The 20,240-nt window shown below is 37.1% G+C and overlaps 1 protein-coding gene across 1 annotated transcript; it reads right to left on the minus strand.

Annotated features, from left to right (window-relative positions):
- Window positions 1-12,265: 12,265 nt before the first annotated feature.
- LOC146904027 (uncharacterized) lies at window positions 12,266-19,389 on the minus strand. The gene is made up of 6 exons (XM_085728214.1): window positions 19,311-19,389; window positions 18,234-18,924; window positions 18,125-18,146; window positions 13,645-14,424; window positions 12,659-13,315; window positions 12,266-12,526 (listed from the first exon to the last, which is right to left on the minus strand). Exons 1-6 carry the CDS (start codon window positions 19,387-19,389, stop codon window positions 12,266-12,268), a joined length of 2,490 nt encoding a protein of 829 aa, XP_085584340.1.
- Between the last annotated feature and the right edge of the window lie 851 nt (window positions 19,390-20,240).

Below are 20,240 nucleotides of genomic sequence, written 5' to 3' on the forward strand. Positions count from 1 at the left end.
GAGAGGCTTGGTGATCAAGATTTAAGAATACATCTGTTGAACACATTTTTCAAGATGTCATAGGATCCCCTTAATTTTTCTTTTCTTTTTCGATGAAGTGCAAAATGTTCAGATTGTTCTTTATCACATCAATTTTCCAGATAGCCAACTAGTAGTGCAAGGAAAGAAAATGCAGGCAAGCTATCAAGTGTGAGCTATTTGCAGGGCTGGCCTAAGGGCCAAGCAACCAAAACAAGGGCTTTAGGCCTCAAAATTTTAGGTGAAAAAAAAAACCTCTAAAAAATTAATTTAGTTATAATTATACTATACGACAGATAAATTACAGACATTAGCATAGTTTAATTGATTACCAAAAAATGCTTCAATTACTCTTGGTCATGAATTATTTTGGTCTCCACAAAATTGATTTTATATAAATATTTTCTACAAAAATGATTTTAATGCTTTACCAAATTACATTAAAATTTTTGCTTTAGGCCTCTTAATCTGTTGGGCCGGCCCTGACTATTTGGAGCATGTAGATGTGACATGTTTATGTCATTTTAATTAGGGGGTTACTTTTCCCACCCTATGCCTTTCCTAGCGCGCCCTATTTTTTTTTCAAATTTGCCCTCGGAGAATTCCGGATTATATAATCCGGAATGAAGCAGTGCACAGAACTGAAACAGATTAGCATGTCATTGTGGTTTTTATCATTTTTTTTCAATAAATCATTATATATGTTTGTATAAAAGACAATTAACTTAAATATTATATCAAAAACTGATTATATATATATATATATATATATATATATATATATATCATTATACCAAAAAAAGTTGAATTTATATCATTACACATTTCACCTAATGATATATGTCATACCCCAATTTTTGACCTAACATCCTACATTCATACATTGTCTGACCCTGAATAGTCTCTGACTTTTCAAAGGAAATTTCAGCAGAAAGGTATCTTAAAATACCTCATGTTTGGTTCCGAGTCGGGCCCTCTTCGCTCTTTATATTTTTATAATTTTAGTTTTCTTTATTTTTTTTATTATTTGTTATTTACTCTTTAATTTCCATCTTTTATTTAATTTTATAATTTTAGTTTTTATTTCCAATTTTTATTTTAGCTTTTAATTAGTCATTTTTCATATTTTATTTTAGTCACTTTTATTTTATTGTCCAAGTAAAAAAAACCAAAGTGTCAATGAGTCCAAAATTAATTGTCCAGGGGTCCAAAATATTTTTCCTCCAAGCCATGCCATAATCAGTGCAGAGTCAAAACTTTCTTCCCATTTTTCATCAGGAACGCGTTTCATCATCAATACCTCTTCTCACTTTTTTAATTTATTAGTCATTTTTTTTTTAAACTTTTTGTTTTTATTTTTTATCTTTCATTTTTATTCAGTCTTGATTTTTATATTTTCCATTTTACCATTTTGTTTTTATTTTTTTCGTTTAATTACTTCTTTAGGTTTTTATTAACTTTTTTTAATGAGTCCAAAAATTGTCAAAAAATATAGTGTCAAGGTCCAATTTTTTTTCTTTCTCAAGTGTGCCACCAATCATGCCATTTTTACATGTCAACTCTCCCATTTGAAAAATCATTCAAATCACATTCCAAAACCATCAATCTCATTCAAATCCCCATCAAAGTGCATTAAACCAATTTTCCATTTTTCATCAACCTTAGAACCTATAAATAGAGCTCTCATCCTTCACAATTTCACACACCAAAAGTTCTCTTGAGTTGTCAAAGAACTTTTCTCTCTTCTCCCTCATTTAGCTTGTGTTGACGAGCTATTCTTTTTTTCTCCCTCTTTTTTCTGTCCCTTCGGAAAAAGTCCCTTCGGAAAAGTCCCTTCGAAATTTTGTCCCTTCGGTAGCTTTGTTCCTTTGGAATTTTGTCCCTTCGGTTGTCCCTTCCTTTTATTTTCTTTTATTTTCTTGCATTTTACTTCTTTTTAGCATTTTATTTTATTTCTATTTAGCATTCTAATTATTATCATTTATTTTCCAGCAATTAGAATGTATTTAGGTCCAATGTAAATATAAATGAGAAAAGTGTGTGTGTGTGTGTGTGTGTGTGTGTCTTTTATTTCTTTACCGCTTTATATATATCAAAAAAAAAATACAAAAAATAGATTAGGGATTTTGTGGTGATCCAACGTCACTACAAAAATCCACGCGCTTTTAATTTCATTGCTCCGTTAGCTTAATTTTCATTCATTATTCCAAAACAACAAAAACATTCAAATAATAAAAAAAAATCACAAAAATATTTTCATAATAAACCTTGATTTCTCAATCAAGTGAGCGTTCTTTTTATTTTCTTTCTTAATCAAATATCAAATCAATTTTAATCATACTTTGAGTCATTTTTCAATATAAAAAATATAAACCAATTCTCATTTGCCACTTGGCTTTTTATTTTAAAACCTTTTCAAAAATTAATAAAAAACATACAACAAATCAAACGTCAATTTCAACCCCGAACTACGAGGTTTTGATCCCTCACGGGTACGTAGGCAGAGGACACTCGTCCTTCCAAATCAATAAAATGTAGATAATTAGGTCTTCCTTTTTTAATCATTTCAAAACTCCATTTTTAAAAAAGCAAGCAAGTTTAAAGCACAAAACGTTAAATAAAACCAAAAGGTTCTCGTAGAGTACTACGAATATTTAGGGTGCTAATACCTTCCCTAAATATAACCAACCCCCGGACCCCCCAATTTAAATAAATTTTTTCAAAGTCGTGAAATAAAAAGTGAGTCAAAAGCTAAACAAATAGCCTTGACCTCCGAAAAATGACGCGACAGAAATGGCGACTTCACTGGGGAATCCCCTAAGAGGGTTGAGCCTAACTTGACTTTATTTAACTTTTGTGCTACGACTTGCTTAAAAATAAAACCAAAAAAATAAAAGATGGAAATTCGTGTATATATTTGTTCTTCCTTCTTCTTTCTCCTTTCTTAAACGTGAGTGGTGAGATAAGTCCTACACCCGGACTTGAGGGAAACATAAGATAGGATGGTGGTATAATCAAAGTCCCATACCGAGAGTAAGTTTCGGGATATGGCACATGTGATAACCCCACTCAACGGAGGTCTCTTGGAAGTAATTTATGTCGACATGAGTAGTCGTGATTGGCATTGCTATTTTCAAGTGACTGTTAATGTTGAGGACCTTTAGTTACCTTTAACCCATCTTGGCCTTTTAGGACGTAGTGCGGTGGCTAATCAAGAGTAGTCTTGAGTTGGTTGATACGCGATACTACACTCAGACGAGACTTTATTACGAACGTTGTTGGACCGGAAGTAGTTCCGCAACCTGATAATGTTCGGAAGTGGTTGACAACTCTGGGAACTTGGTAGAACCCTTGTTACAAGTGCAAATGAAACCATAGTCCTTACCATATGGCGTTGTTACCCTTGACTCCAACATGTGGACTTAACCTCACCATGCCTTCCATGTTCTTCAGCATAATCATGCATACATGCATACATTCATAAAATTTTCTCATTAAATACCGAAGGACTTCAATAAGTTTTTGTAAACATCAGAGGTGTGGACCTTTTAAAGAGGAACACCAAGGAATACAATTTCAAAAGTCTTAAACTAGACCTCAGCTTTATCGGGGACTTTGTCTTTGGCATTGCTTTTATTCCTAAAGGAACCATTTTTTTCAAATTATCAAATGAAACAATGTACCTTATGATGTTTACAATTACTTTGACAAGTTCTTCGATAAATAAAAAAATTCATGTTTGTTTTTGCATAGGCATAGCATGCATTATTTTGCATCCATAGTTTCAAGTCTGAGTCTCACACTGTGTCTTTTCAATAAAAGGTCATTCGGTCTTAGTCAAAAGTGGTCTGACGTCCTCATTCAAAGTCAACTCGCACTTACAGCACTCGTGCAAGTAAAAAAGAGAGAACGTATCAATTTGAGCAAGAGATCACAACACTCCAGGCTGGGTCAAAGAGACTGGGCACCTTGGTGGTTCAACTGGTAGCTTCACAAAATCAGCAACAGTTCCAGCAAGGGCCCGAACGCCAACATCAACAGCAGCCTCGACAACAGGCTCCAAGGATGCAGTTTGATCCAATCCCAATGACATATGCGGAGCTGCTTCCCATCTTGCTCATGAAGAACCTTGTCCAAACGAGAAAGCCTCCTAAAGTGCCTAACGAGTTGCCGGGTCGGTATCAACCTGACCTCTCATGTGCCTTTCATCAAGGAGCACCCGGCCATGACATTGAACACTGTCTCTCTTTGAAGATTGAAGTCCAAAAGCTGATTGAAGCCAATATATTGCTCTTCGAAGATTGAATTCAGACTTGCATGCCACATTTGGGTCGTTTTTGATGTTCCTTCTACTAGTTATCTGTTCAAATAATGCGTTGGTTTGTTGTTTGCTACTTTTCAAAAAAAATCCTTTCGTCCCGCCCGAGACGAAAGTGGACTTGTGTAGGGCTTTTTGCTTTAAGGATTTCCATCATCGATAAAAAAGTCGTTTTGATCCCGACTTTGATTTTATTTTGTGCTTTTTCTGGAAAAATGGTAATACAAAAAACCCAAAAAAAAAACTTTTTTTAATCATTCTCAAATATCTGCATAATCATAACTTGTCAAAATCAATAATCAAATCATGCATTAATAAACCCGTTGAACACATTAACCATGTACTCTCTTCCAACTTTGAGTTCCTTGTATCCGAAGCTGAAGGGAAGAATGAAGACACTCCCGATGAGTTCTCTCGCATGCTGGGGCATCTTGGCCGTTGAAGCTACAAACAAAAATATTATCCAAAAGATGGTGGTCACTTTCAAAGACTGACATGAGATGTTACCGTTGCCTCGCATGGATATCGTACTTCAGTACACATTTCAACAGGGGCAACCCCCCCTCCATCCCCAATATGCAATATGGAGGTCGTGCTTCTCGTGGAAGTCGAAGTCCCGTCAATAGGAGTTCTGCTAAAGTCCAAGTTTCGTCGAATTTAAACGTATGACGACCTTGTACAAATATATCAAAAGAGGTTTAAAACAAGCTTCTAACAAAAAGGTTCGTCCCTATGAATTTCAAGAAGGGAACTTTGTACTACTTTCCAACCAGACTCCAGGGGCAAGTGGACGCCTAACTATGAAGGCTCATGTGCAATACTTTTACAACTATGGATAGTGACAAACTCACACGTCCTATGAATACTAGTGCAGTCAAGCAATACTTTGTCAAAAAATAAAAGCTCGATAACTCGCAAACCTAAAAGGGCGGCTTAGGCAAAAATGAGCCTCTCGGTGGACTGAAAACCCGAAAGGGCGGTCCAGGCAAAAATTAGAGACATGAACAAAAATGATTATCCTGATAGGTTGAAACCCGAAAAGGGCGATCTATGCAAAAGTTAAGGATCATGACAAAGTAACTGCATCCGGTCATACGCAATCCACTTGGGGCATACTCGTTGTCAAAGAACCTCCAATTCGAAGCTTGGGGTATACCTGCTATCAAAGAACCTCTGATTCGAAGCATCTGCAGATCAAAGACTCGAAACAGGGGCATTCAAAATTGTTAGGGAGAATAACGGTTATTGTGTTCAATGTACCTTCCCATATATTTACCATTTTCCAAATTTTTCAAAGATCTGTGGGGCCACGCCATTGGCAGGCCACCACTCAATTCATCAAATTTGAGCCTGTGCCCATTTATTTGGAACTCTCATTTATTCTATTTGCAAAATTTCTTCTATTTTTGATGGCAATACTTGAAGCAAACATTTTCACAATACAAAACCTTTTTTACATCTTTTGAAAAGCGTGAACAACAAACACATCCTCTTTGAACTCGTGAGTAGGTGAAGCGTACATCCGCATCCGCCTCGAGAACGGTTACACTCCGGAAGAGAAACATAGCTAAGCACTATGGAGAGGACCTCTGCTTTGAGCAAGACGCAGTCATAATCCAGAAATTTAAAAAAGAAATACAAAAAAAATGAAAAGCTCGCTAAGTTGAAAACCTGAAAAGGCGACTTAGGCAATAGAGAGCGTCCCGGTGGACTGAAAACCCGAAAGGGCGGTCCAGGCAAAAATTAGGGCACAAAAAAGGAATATATTCCCGTTGGACTGAAAACCCGAAAGGGCGGTCCAGGCAAAAGTTAGGGATTTTCACAAAAAAAAAAAAAAAAAAAACATGACTGCTGAAGCATACCGGTGGAAGAACACTCTGCGTCGATTTACAAATGGCGACTTCTTCTAGGTTTTTGGTCAACAATGGGCTTTATACCCAGGAGGCATCAGTTTGCTACCTTGTGCCGGGTTTTACACCGTCAACGGCTCGATTGGTTCACAATAGTATCATCTCCAAAGGAGTTTGCCGAGTGTTTGTTTTCCGATTTCAGTTCGCCTCCCTTCTTACCTGTCTTGTCTCGTTTCATCGAGTCCACCTGTCACAATCCAGTCCATACATTCATACATTCATGCATTCATACAATCATACATTCATACACACAACATACACACGGCATCATTCACACATGATTGCATTAGTCACCAAAATCTTGTTTCGGTCGTGTCTCTTCAGTTCGGTCTTTACTTATCATTGTGTCAAGCCGCAAGTTTCTACACAAGAACATCTGACATTTACCTTCTTATCATCAAAAGTGTCATCCCCAGTGTGTCTGGTCCAGAGATGTCACTCATTATAAGCCTGGTGGATTCCGGCCAACTCTTACAAAGCCCGGTTGGTTCAGGCAATCTTTTACAAAGCCTGGTGGATTCCGGCACAACCTTGCAAAAGCCGAGTGGATTCTCGCAAAAGCCGAGTGGATTCTCGCATATGTTTACCAAGCCGAGTGGATTCTCGCAAAAGCCGAGTGGATTCTCGCATATGTTTACCAAGCCGAGTGGATTCTCGCAAAAGTCGAGTGGATTCTCGCAAACCTTATCAAAAGCCGAGTGGATTCTCGCAAATGTTTATCAAAAGCCGAGTGGATTCTCGCAAATGTTTATAAAAAGCCAGGTGGATTCTCGCAAACGTTTACCTTGTTTCAAGCTGCTAGTCCTAAACAACGGACCGCTTGAGTTTACCTTTTAATCTTGTTTCAAGCCGCCAGTCCAAAACAACGGACCGCTTGAGTTTACCTTTTTGTCTTGTTTCAAGCTGCCAGTCCTAAACAACGGACCGCTTGAGTGTACCTTTTTTTGTCTTGTTTCAAGCTGCTAGTCCAAAACAACGAACCGCTTGTGTCTACATTTTGTCTTGTTTCAGGCTGTCAGTCCTACACAACGGACTGCTTGAGTTTACCTTTTGTCTTGTTTCAAGCTGCTAGTCCAAAACAACGGACCGCTTGTCTACATTTTGTCTTGTTTCATGCTGTCAGTCCTAAACAACGGACCGCTTGTCTACATTTTGTCTTGTTTCAAGCTGCTAGTCCTAAACAACGGACCGCTTGAGTTTACCTTTTGTCTTGTTTCAAGCTGCCAGTCCTAAACAACGGACCGCTTGAGTTTACCTTTCGTCATGGTCAGTTCCAACCAATGAACAGTTTGAAATCACATTTTATTTTCTCTAGTGTCATCCCCAGCTTAGCTGTTCAAGTGATGTCACTAACAATGTTTTGTTTTCATTAAGCTATTGTTCCAAACCGATACGGTAGTAGACAATCTCTTCCCCAGTGAAACTGCAATTCCCCAGCGGAGTCGGATCCCTTTCTTTAACAAATTGAGTATCCCGTTGTTTGTTTCTCGTCCCAGTCAAATCATCTTTGCCGTCCTGCATTCATAATTGCATCATGAGCATTTCACAACATCTTAGGTCAAAAATTGGTGTACTTTTGTATTTAAGTCTCTTCGTCCCGTCAACTCAAAGATTTCATCTTCAAATCTCCGGACGAAGAAAACTTAAATAGGGGCATCTGTCATACCCCAATTTTTGACCTAACATCCTACATTCATACATTGTCTGACCCTGAATAGTCTCTGACTTTTCAAAGGAAATTTCAGCAGAAAGGTATCTTAAAATAATTTTTATAATTTTGGTTCCGAGTCGGGCCCTCTTCGCTCTTTATATTTTTATAATTTTAGTTTTCTTTATTTTTTTTATTATTTGTTATTTACTCTTTAATTTCCATCTTTTATTTAATTTTATAATTTTAGTTTTTATTTCCAATTTTTATTTTAGCTTTTAATTAGTCATTTTTCATATTTTATTTTAGTCACTTTTATTTTATTGTCCAAGTAAAAAAAACCAAAGTGTCAATGAGTCCAAAATTAAGTGTCCAGGGGTCCAAAATATTTTTCCTCCAAGCCATGCCATAATCAGTGCAGAGTCAAAACTTTCTTCCCATTTTTCATCAGGAACGCGTTTCATCATCAATACCTCTTCTCACTTTTTTTAATTTATTAGTCATTTTTTTTAAACTTTTAGTTTTTATTTTTTATCTTTCATTTTTATTCAGTCTTGATTTTTATATTTTCCATTTTACCATTTTGTTTTTATTTTTTTCGTTTAATTACTTCTTTAGGTTTTTATTAACTTTTTTTAATGAGTCCAAAAATTGTCAAAAAATATAGTGTCAAGGTCCAATTTTTTTTCTTTCTCAAGTGTGCCACAAATCATGCCATTTTTACATGTCAACTCTCCCATTTGAAAAATCATTCAAATCACATTCCAAAACCATCAATCTCATTCAAATCCCCATCAAAGTGCATTAAACCAATTTTCCATTTTTCATCAACCTTAGAACCTATAAATAGAGCTCTCATCCTTCACAATTTCACACACCAAAAGTTCTCTTGAGTTGTCAAAGAACTTTTCTCTCTTCTCCCTCATTTAGCTTGTGTTGACGAGCTATTCTTTTCTTCTCCCTCTTTTTTCTGTCCCTTCGGAAAAAGTCCCTTCGGAAAAGTCCCTTCGAAATTTTGTCCCTTCGGTAGCTTTGTTCCTTTGGAATTTTGTCCCTTCGGTTGTCCCTTCCTTTTATTTTCTTTTATTTTCTTGCATTTTACTTCTTTTTAGCATTTTATTTTATTTCTTTTTAGCATTTTAATTATTGTCATTTATTTTCCAGCAATTAGAATGTATTTAGGTCCAATGTAAATATAAATGAGAAAAGTGTGTGTGTGTGTGTCTTTTATTTCTTTACCGCTTTATATATATAAAAAAAAATACAAAAAATAGATTAGGGATTTTGTGGTGATCCAACGTCACTACAAAAATCCACGCGCTTTTAATTTCATTGCTCCGTTAGCTTAATTTTCATTCATTATTCCAAAACAACAAAAACATTCAAATAATAAAAAAAAATCACAAAAATATTTTCATAATAAACCTTGATTTCTCAATCAAGTGAGCGTTCTTTTTATTTTATTTCTTAATCAAATATCAAATCAATTTTAATCATACTTTGAGTCATTTTTCAATATAAAAAATATAAACCAATTCTCATTTGCCATGGATGTTGACATCTCTCTAGTCAATGTTCAAGCCTCAACCTCCACCACACACATTGATTCTGACCAGCCCTCATCTTCTAACACACAAACACACCTTACCATTCCAGTTCCTAACCCTATTCAAGATTTAGAAATCAGTGATTCTGATCTTGAAATCCTTGAACATCCACCCACAAACATCCTGGAATCTGGATATATCGATTCTGAGTTTCTGACAATCTTGAGTCAGATGCACAATCTGGTGGATCAAAGAAGGACGATTGATCTCACAGGTGCATATGAAGACTCCTGGGCATCACTTCAGAACAGGGCAGCTGAGCTTATTGAAGAGATCAAGGCTAAATGCATCAGAGTCAAGCAAGCTTCAGTCAGAAGGCTAATGGAAAATCTGAATCAGAGTCTTAGAGTAAGAAGTTCTACACTGCTCCTGGCAAACCAGCCTTTCTTCTTTGAAACGGATTACTTGACCAGAGAAGCAAGGCTGTGTAAGCTTCTGAAGAAACAGATGGCACAGCAGCAGCAAGAAGCTAAAGAAAGGGAACAAGCTCTTCTTCAGAGGCAACAACAACTTGAAGAATTGTTGAAGAAGAAGATTGAAGAAATGGAAGAGATGAAGAAACAACAACAAACCAACCCTTAGTTGCACACCCTTGTGTTTTTCTTTGTTTGTTGTTTGTTTTATTTTCTTAGTCCTTGCTTCTGAAATCATCTTGTCTTATTTCTTTTGCTTCTGAATGCTTACTGATTCTGACTGTTTAGCTGCTTCTGACAATTGAATATACATGTTTTTTTGCTCTGATTTATTTAGTTCATTGCTTAGTATACTCTCTCAAGTTTGAGTTTTTCTCATATCTTTTTGTCTTTTGTGCTTAGATTTATTTTAATTTTTTGATAATGACAAAAGGGGGAGTATATGTGACAAGTATTTAAAGGCTCTGAGCCCCATTAATGGCATTTGAAATTTTTGAAAAACTTCTATCTTTTTACCTTATTGGTATAAGCTATGAATGAACGAAGGAGTATCAAAATTCAAGTAAAGTTAATTGAACCATTCTTCTTATCTATAAGTTAATTCTTTCAATGATTCAATTTTGCTTTTAAGCTCTGATAATAATTATTGCGCGCAAAATGAATTTAATTAACCTGGATAGAACTTAGGGGGAGCTTACAAACCTCACCTTAAAGACTATCAGACTCAGGGGGAGTTTGAGCTTACAAACCTCAGATTCTGAGCTTACAAACCTCAGAACCCCAAAGTCAACTTGTTAATTAGATTAACAACAATTGATCAATTTTAAATACTTTTGTTTGTCATCATCAAAAAGGGGGAGATTGTTGGAACAAAATGTGTTTAACAATAAACCTTAAAGAGTTTTGATGATAACAAGGTATTAAAAATTGTAAATTGGATTAGCTAATATTTGTTCAAGTGTACAGGACCATAATTATAAAGTTACATCATCATTGGTTCTGAATGAGCAAATAAAGAGCTATGGAAACAACAAAAATTTGAAGCTTGGACGCTCCTGAAGGCAACTTGCTCCTGAAGAAAAAGCGCTCCTGAAGTCAAGCTGCTCCTGAAGAAATAGCGCTCCTGAAGTAAGCTGCTCTTGAAGAATAGTGCTCCTGAAGACAAGAGGTCCAGAAGTCACATCATCAGAAGCTGCATCATCAGAAGCTGCAGAAGTCATCTCATCAGAAGCTGCATCATCAGAAGCTGCCTCATCAGAAGCCATTTCACCAGAAGCTGAATATCAACTGGATTTGCAAAGAATCAAGAATTGAAGAATCATCAATGCAAAAGCTGTCTATTGGATTCGAAAACACAACCAAAGGATTAGTGGAGTTTGCAACGGTCATTTCAAAGGTGTTTGAAGGTGTGTGTTTGCAATTTGGACGAAAGCGTTGACATTGTACTTTGTACGAATTGTACAACCACGTTCTCCACTACTCTGTTTTGTGTCTGCACTTCAAGACAAGAAAACAGCTCCAGAATACGGTCTCGCCTGCATAGATGTTCCTTTGGATAAGGAATGGATTTCAAATTTGTTCTTCATAGGACAACAACCAAATCAGGCAAAAGATCATTGGTGAAAGATCAAGCTTCAACAACGACTCTTTGGTGTGCTGGCAATTTCACAACGTCTCTTTCACACCTCTATATAAAGGAGTGAAGACCTAGAGAATTGGTAATGCAAGAACGCTGAACGAAAGACTCACAAAGATTTTCACAAGTACCAAACCTCTGCTGAAATTGTTCTGCATTCACTTAGAATTTCTGTGTCTCAAAGTCATATCTTAGAAATTCTTAAGTCCATTGAGTCTGTATCTGATTTGTATTGTGAGCACCTCTGATTGTATATCAAGTGTTCAACCTTAAACAATTTTCTGTGTAATTTTGTTTAGTTAGGAAGTCTCTTGCAGTTGTGCTTGAGCAGGAAGTCTCTTGATTGTGTTCTTGAGCAAAGGAAGTCTCTTGCTTGTGTGCTTGAGCATTGGAAGTCTCTTGCTTGTGTGCTTGAGCATTTGTAATCAGATATTACTCATAGTGAAATCTCCTTGGAAGTGCAAGGGGGACTGGACTACTTCCGGATTGTGGAAGGAACCAGTATAATTGCTTTGTGTCGTTCTTCTTCTCTCTCTCTGTTTTATTCCGCTGCATTTAGATTCTGATTATCACTTCAGAAGCTGTCTCACTTAGCTTCTGATCAGTGTGTTCAGTTTTTAGGAGGAACGAAGAATTTTTCTAAAACACAATTCAACCCCCCTTCTTGTGTTTTTCTCACCTTCAATTTCAACTAAACTAATGATATATATCTAATCTATGGCGCCGAAAGATCAATGGGACTATCATCCACTTCAACCTTCACACCAGGAGCAGGACCAGCACCAACCCTCTCATCGGGATCAAGATTTTCAACAACGTACAACTCTTCATCATCTTCTATGACCTCAACACCCGCCGCCCGACTTAGCTCATTATAATCTGCCATCCGGCTGACATATCTATCAGGCCATGTGTCTGCATCCTCTCGATGGTATTGTCTCCATAGAGCGGAAGTGGGAGGAATCGGACAACCATCCTTCAATTTCAATGGCATAAAATGGTTGTCATTCACATATGCCAGACAGATCAATGGATCGATACTTGGAGGCGGCGGTGGACCACATAGAGGGAAAAAGGTTTATGATTTCCCAATGGACAACACAACAACAGTTTGGTTGAATTTCTGTGCGATGAGGAACCCCATATCCGTCATTGTCATCCATTTATCCGGTGGTGCATATCCAATACCGGCGTAGGATAGAGCGTCCAAGACCTCTTTATACCGCCTATCATCATTAATCATCCTCCGATAGCGGGCATTTTCTACACCGATAAGCTCTTTGTAAAGGTTGTACCGGACTAATACGCGATCATCAACAGTCAAGTTACGCAGGACCGCAACTGCTCGGAACCCACAATGGCCATCACCGGGTACATCCGTAACCTTTTCAATAAAGCCATGCATCCAAATTGGGATTTTGTCTTTGTGTGGTATGCGGACTTCAACGGGTGATGTCTTCTTTGGATTTTTTGGGATTGGCTTAGGAGGAGTAGGAGACATGTTTCTTTTCCGTGCACTCTTTCTACTCGTCCCTGTTGACCGTGTCTGTGAACCCTGTGTTTCTTGCTCTTGGGAGTCAACAATCTCCCATAGGGAAGGGGACCGCCTTGTCGATCGAATGCTTTGCTTATCTTTCTTTGGAGCTCCTTTGGTGGTGACCTTATTTGGCGGTGGACGCATAGAGGTGGTTTCCGGTAAAACAAATAGTCGGAATTGTTCTTTCAAATGCACCTTCATGTTGTAATCGGCGTCCTTGAATCGGGCCTACAATGTGTAAAAAAACTGTCATTATTGGTGTTGATGGAAAACAGTCAGAAACATGCATTCTGTGACTATTACTGATGCCTTCCGGATTATACAATCCGAAATACATAAGGTAATCCGGATTGTATAATCCGGAACTTCACGATACACCCTTTGCATGAGCCTTAAATGCACTTGCATGGGGCGTAAATGCTACATTTCCGGATTACATAATCCGGAATCCATCGATTATATCCAGATTATATAATCCGGATTTCACCAGAACAGAATACAGAAACAGAAATCCTGGGCAGAACATAAACTAACACAGTTTTGAAAAAAAAAAACACCTGGAGCATATCCCATTCTGGCAATAGAGAGATGTCTTCTTTTTGAAGCTTCGGGTCAACCTCATACTTGAACCCCAACCTCTTCCAGTGGGTGTGAATTTCTTCCAAACGAATGGCGGTGCCGTTCTTGATCTTCAAAGCTAGCATACATGCACACGGTAATCCGTATGTGATCAAACTCAAACAACCACATCTTGATTTATCCGTACCAATTTCAAGTGCTTTATTGTACTCCACTACGAGATGATGCAAAGCTTCCCTTGAAATGTTCCGGATCAACCTAGACCACAACACCTTGTCTTTGAACCGATGTTCAAGCATGATAATGCTCGTCTGAAACGAAGCATGTATTGCGGTATGTTGCAACTCTAGCATGTCATGAACGGATTTCCAGTTTGTGCTCAAATCACCCATACTACTACTCAGATACTTTTTCAACCGAGCGTGTGCAGATTCAGCTCTGTTTGTTGTAGTATTTCCCATATGAAGGTTTTTGTCAACCCAAAACCTCACAAACTTCTCCTTAACCGGATCCAAAATTGTCTTTTCAACATAATCCAAAAACTTGGGAAATTTTGCGCATACAACTTTGAACCGGGTCCAATTATCAATATATGCTTCCTCCGTGTCGGAGTCCACAATATCCATCCATGCAGCCATCACAGTCTTCACTACCGAACCAGGCTTAATCGCTTGCCCATACTTGTTTGTCTTGTATGTGGAATCCAACACAAGCACCGTGGAGAACGTGTTAAACAACTTGATAGACTCTGGATGTGCCTGTTATACCCTAATTTTGGACCTAAAAATACTAGCTCCATTCTGCTTTTCTTGCATTTCAAGTCACTTGATGTGTCTCTGATCAATTGCATCTTTCTCTGCATCTTACTTCAATGTTATTTGCAAAATTCATGAAAAAGGGTATTTTAGTCATTTCCTGCATTCAAACTCGTTTTGGTCCTTAAAAGTTGTTTGAGTCTTTTCAAATTGGTTTGAATAAGTCCTTGTTCCAATCTCATATCAAAATCCATTTCAAAAATTGCATTTGAAGTCATTTTGAGTCAGTCTAGCCCCTGGGGGCATTTTAGTCTTTTCATGTGTTAAAGCTCTGTTTAATCTCTTAAAATTGTTTCTGAGTCTTTTCAATTTGTCTGAATAAACTCTTGCTTTAATTCCCTGTTAAAAAACCATTTTAAAATTGTATCAGAGTCATTTTGGGTCAATTTAGTCCCTAGGGGCATTTTGGTCATTTCACGTGAAATTTTGGCAGAGAGAGGTTACTTTGAAGTACCTCATTTAAGTAGTTGGTTCATTTTAGTCCTTTTTGTGTTTTTTATTTTTTTTTCACTTTAAGTTTTTTCCAATTACCAATTTTAATTAATTTTTAGTCTTTTTTGCATATTAGTCCTTAAAGTGTGAAAAAATTGCGTTTAGGTCCTTTTTTTTTCCATTCTTCTCTTCTCTTTAAAACTTTTTGTAAAAGTTTACATTTTAGTCCCCTAAATTTTCATAATTGCAGAACAATCCATATTTTGTCCAGTTTTATTTTTAGTCTTTTTTTTTATTTTGCAGGTTGGTCCTTTTAATTTTCATAATTGCAGATTAGTCCTTGTAATTTTTAATTTTGCAGAAAGGTCCTTTTATCAATATCCAGCAAGGCCGAATTTCTCACAAGTTCAAATCCAGGTGTCACAATTTCACAGGTCCACAAACCCACATGGCAGCCTATAAATAGCCAACTCATCAATGTGCAGTGACAGAATGAATCACAACGTGCCAAATCATCACAAACACAATTCAACCTTCTCTCTCTCTTTTCCAAAGATCAAATCGTAACCGTTTTTCCCCAATTCTCCAGAAACTCAAGAACACATAAACCCTAACCGTATCAATTGAACAAAAACTCAACAAATTAGTGTTGATTCTCAGAGATTTCTTGAGAAATCCTCATCATCGAATCCAAATCTCTGCAATTCAAGCTTGAATTCATCACAAGCGACAAACTCAAACGATCACAGAGGTGAAATAGTGAGAAGAAGAGGAATCGAAGTGGAATTGAACCGGCGAAGAAAGAGAAGAAGGTTCACCGGTTTATTTTCGGTTTCGAAGGTTTCAAACACTTACCAGAAAAATCAAGAACGAACGTGAAGTTCTTCGAAGAAATCTCCGTTCGAATCTCCATTCAAATCCAGGTAAACTCGTAAAACCCTCTCGTTTTCGTTCTAAATCCTCATCGAAGGTTCGTAGTTGAAAATAAACAGTGAATCGAAGTGGAAACTTCGAAAAGATTTGAAAAAGTTTGAAACGAAACCCTAAGAACATCAATCTTCAAAGATTCACCGTTTATTTTCTGAATTCAAGTTCGTAATCACAATCGGTGGAAAAATAGTGTAGATTAGGGTTTCAGTTCAAGAAAACCTAAAAAACCGAATAGTTCAATTGTAGATCTACTCCGATTTAAGCCTCTTTTCAAGAAAATAGTTTTGAAATCATAAAGAGACGAGAAAGAGCTTTAAGAATATGTAAGTGGTTTTTGAATCGGAGTAGGTTGAATCTCCGACGCGGCGGCGCCACCACTGGCCACCACGTCGGAGAAGGGAGGAAGATGAAGATCATAAGGTGAAAGGAGAGAGCTTCACTCTCTAAGGTTTAACCTAGAGAGAGAAACGAGTGAGGAGAATGAAGTATAGACCGGTCCTTGTGCTTTTAAAAGGACGTGAACCAGACCGGTTCACCTGAACCAGTCTGGTTCACTCCTGGACCATATGCTTGCACCGTTTGATCTAGGGTTCCAGGAACTGGATCAATCCAACGTCCCTGGTACGTTTGGATGATCCAGGATCCATTTCCCTTGGGCCTGGGCTTGGGTTCCTGCGCAGATTGCTTCTCTTTCATGTTTTCTTGCTATTTTGTATGTTGTTCTTACTTTTTACACCTCTTCTGACTTCAAAATCTTTTATAAAAATTCCTAAAAATTCTTGTGTGTTTTAATGTGTTTCTTGATATTTTTTTTTATGAGTGTTTTACATATTAAAATTGATAGAAGAAGAATATACTTGACACTTGTGATTTGTTTATCTTTCTTGTGAATTTTTACTATACTTTGATATGATATTTTGTTGGATTGATATTGATGCTTGATGTGCAAATTTGTGAATATGTTAGTCTCTGATTTGGGCCCTTTTTTACTGTTTGTGAATGCAATTTGTTGATTTCTTGTGTTGCAAGTTGTGTGGATATTGTTTGTGAAAACTAAATGCCCAATGTGTCTAGAATATGTCATGGTTCTTGACTTGAATGTGCTCTTATAATCCCCATATTATTGATTGTGATAAAAATCTTTGAATATTGTCATGATATGGGAGTTATAGGTCATACACTTGTCTTGTCATCATGATAAAATTTTAGGTATATTTTGCTAAGAGTTGTCACCTTTTTGGCAAAGTTTTTTTAGGGTTTCTTTTGTTTATAATTTTCATGCTATTATACCTTATGCTACTAACCCCTTTATTTCATGTTTCATTCATCCATAAGCATCACATACCCCATTCTTCCTCTTCACTTTAATTTCTTGCACTTTAAGATTCATGCAAGGCTTAGAATGTAAAGACCTAGGAATTTTGTATTTTACTTCATGCAATTTTTAATTCTTGCAAGACCATAGAATGTATCTAGGCCAATGATGTAAAGGACAACGGACTCTAATAATGTACACCGACACAAGCACCGACACATGCACACACATCACACAGATATTTTAGATGTATGTTTAGGATTGCATGTTTAGATGAATGCTTAGGATTTATACTTAGAAAAATCAATTTTCAAAAAAAACTTGAACAACATCACTTGAAAACCTTTTTTCCAAAAAATATAGGAGTCAAAACTCCTTTGCATTTTCTCTTTATTTTCTTAATCAAATTTCAATGAAAATTAATCATACTTGATTTTTTTTTTCAAAATAACTAATCAAACCTCATTTTTTCTTAAAATCTCATGCCTTTAAGGCCTCTCAATCTCCATTCTTCAAAATTCCAATTTTCAAACTTAAAATCAACCAACAAAAACAAAAACATTTTTTGGAAGAGAACTACGGTGCATTTGATCCCTAAAAAGGGTACGTAGGCAAGGAATCAAAATTCCTTCAATTCAAATAAAATAAAAATTCAAACATCTTCTTCTCCCTCCAATTCTTGACTTAGTAAACTTTAGGTGTAAATATCATTTTTCAAATAGCATGTAAAAATAAAGCGAGTGCGTAGAAAATAAAGACGGTTCCTATAGGATACTATAGTCGTTATGGGTGCCTAACACCTTCCCGTAGCGAAAACAACTCCCGGACTTTGATTCTCAAGGGTTTTGCTTATTTTTTCCCTTCCCAAGAAAAAATAAGATATCAAAGTTTAAAAAGGTTCAAACGTAATCATTGTTTGACACCCGAAAAACCAAGATAAAACAGTGCCCAAAAAACATCACTGACTTCATCAGAATCATGATACTTCCTACAATGATAAACGTAACCATTATCAACCAAAGACTTCAAGAGATGTTGCATGTCATTCCTCGTACCCCTAATGGACCGCCTATACCTGTAAGTAGCATTATAAACGTGTTTGATGGTAGTTGAAGTGGTACGGTTCCTCTTCTTTAAGTTGGTAAGCATTTGCCTTGGAGGAACATTTGATTCCACCATCTCTTCAAGGTGAACACGTTCATTTGGGTTTAGACGACCGACGATTTTATGACCTTTCAACACATCTGTCGTGCCATGGTTGTGTTTACCATCACCAAGTTTGAGGCTCCACTCACCACCAGTCAACAAGTAACCTCTCAGCCTAAACGGACACTCGCATTTAACTGAACCAGCTATCTCACGCCTACTTTTTCTCTTGTACTCGGTGTATGAACCTCCCCTTTCACATATCAAAGTAACAAATGCGTTTCTTCCGTTGCCACCGTTATCGGATTTACCAATAACAGTGGAAAAACCAAGCTTCCTAGCTTTCTCCCGAACCCACTCCAACAAATCATTGCGTGTTGCAAACTTGTGTTTGGTGGTAAAATGTTCTCGCTGGTCAATACAAACAGCAACAACTGGAGGTGGTACAACAGGAGGAATTGGAGGAGGAGCATCCTCTACTTTCGGGGGTGGTGATGGGGGATTCTCAGATTTGGTATTTTCGGAATCATGCGCATATTCAAGTAAAAGAAGCGGCAACACAACAGGAGTTTCATTCTGAGGTGCATCATCATTTGGGGGATCAACAGGAACAACCATGACTGAAAACAGTGCAAAACAGAGTCAGAAAATGAACACAGTTTCTGTACTGGTGTTGTCCGGAATATGTAATCCGGAAAGCATGAATGCAGTCCGAATTGCCAATTCCGGAAAAGTACAGTGAGGATCATACAACGTGATCAAAGCTTAATCGCCTAAAAATCGACTAGGGAAAGTTTTATATACGCATTACCTTTGCATTCAGTCGAAAATGATGATGTTAACCCCCTTGATGGCCAGATTGCTGCTCCAAACCTTGATTTCGCCCAAATGGAGGGTTTTTAAGAGGTGTAGGGAGTGTTTTTTTGATAAAGGTGGTCTCCTTCAGCTAGGTTCTGGAGAACTATATATACCCTAGCTGTCCGGATTACATTTTCCGGAATTATACGTCTACTTTTCCCGCCTGGTTTGAACATGGGGCGTTTGAACACAGGGCGTGCGGATTTCCTCCTCTGGAGTACAACCATTATGTCCGGATTATGTTTTCCGGATTGTATTTCACCTGACCAAACCCAACTTTCGCAAGTCCCATTAGGCAGGGTGATTTCAAACCTTTCGGATTATACGATCCGGATATTGTCCGGATAACATAGTCCGGATAAAGGGTATTTTGGTCAAAAAAATAGGGCGCGCGAGAAGGCCATAGGGTGGGAAAAATAATACTCTTTTAATTATCCTTGATGATGTCATGTATTTGCACATGTGCTTTTATCTTCATGAGATATTTGTTTGATGAATCTTCTTTGTTATCCACAATGGGTCGAAAAGCAACATGCCATTTTTATTGATTTCATTTTAATGCAACGACCCATGTATCACTTTTGTTATTCTTTCCATTAAAGCTCACAAATCATAGTGTTTTATGTCTTTTTTTGGCGTGACAAAAAGAATGACTTGATTTTGATATTAATGATTCAAGTATTTAAAATTCTTTTTTAACCTTGTTAACTACTTTTGCAGAAGTTGTTAGAACAAGAATGGTTCATACAAGTTCTCCTTGTGTTTTGATGATAATACAGTATTGAAGAACAATTTATATAGTAAGATATATTCAAGTGTGCAGGATCTCCTCATCATGAAGAAGGAACATATCACGAGCATCAGAAAGAGATTGAGAAGCTTAGAAGACTATGGTGGAAAATCTACTGGAAGATCAACCATAAGTCAACATCCTTAGTAGAAGGAAGTCTCACAGAAGCTGGAGAGTATCTCCACAGACTTTATGAAGGACATCAGACACAAAATTTGACTAGGCTACTTGGATATGAGGAACCCAGAATCCACGTAAGCTTTTGTCTTATATGTGATCTGTCTCTAT

The sequence above is a fragment of the Medicago sativa genome, chromosome 7 (assembly GCF_051527215.1).
Source record: "Medicago sativa cultivar Bolivia chromosome 7, Bolivia_mono, whole genome shotgun sequence".
NCBI classification, from domain to species: domain Eukaryota; kingdom Viridiplantae; phylum Streptophyta; class Magnoliopsida; order Fabales; family Fabaceae; genus Medicago; species Medicago sativa.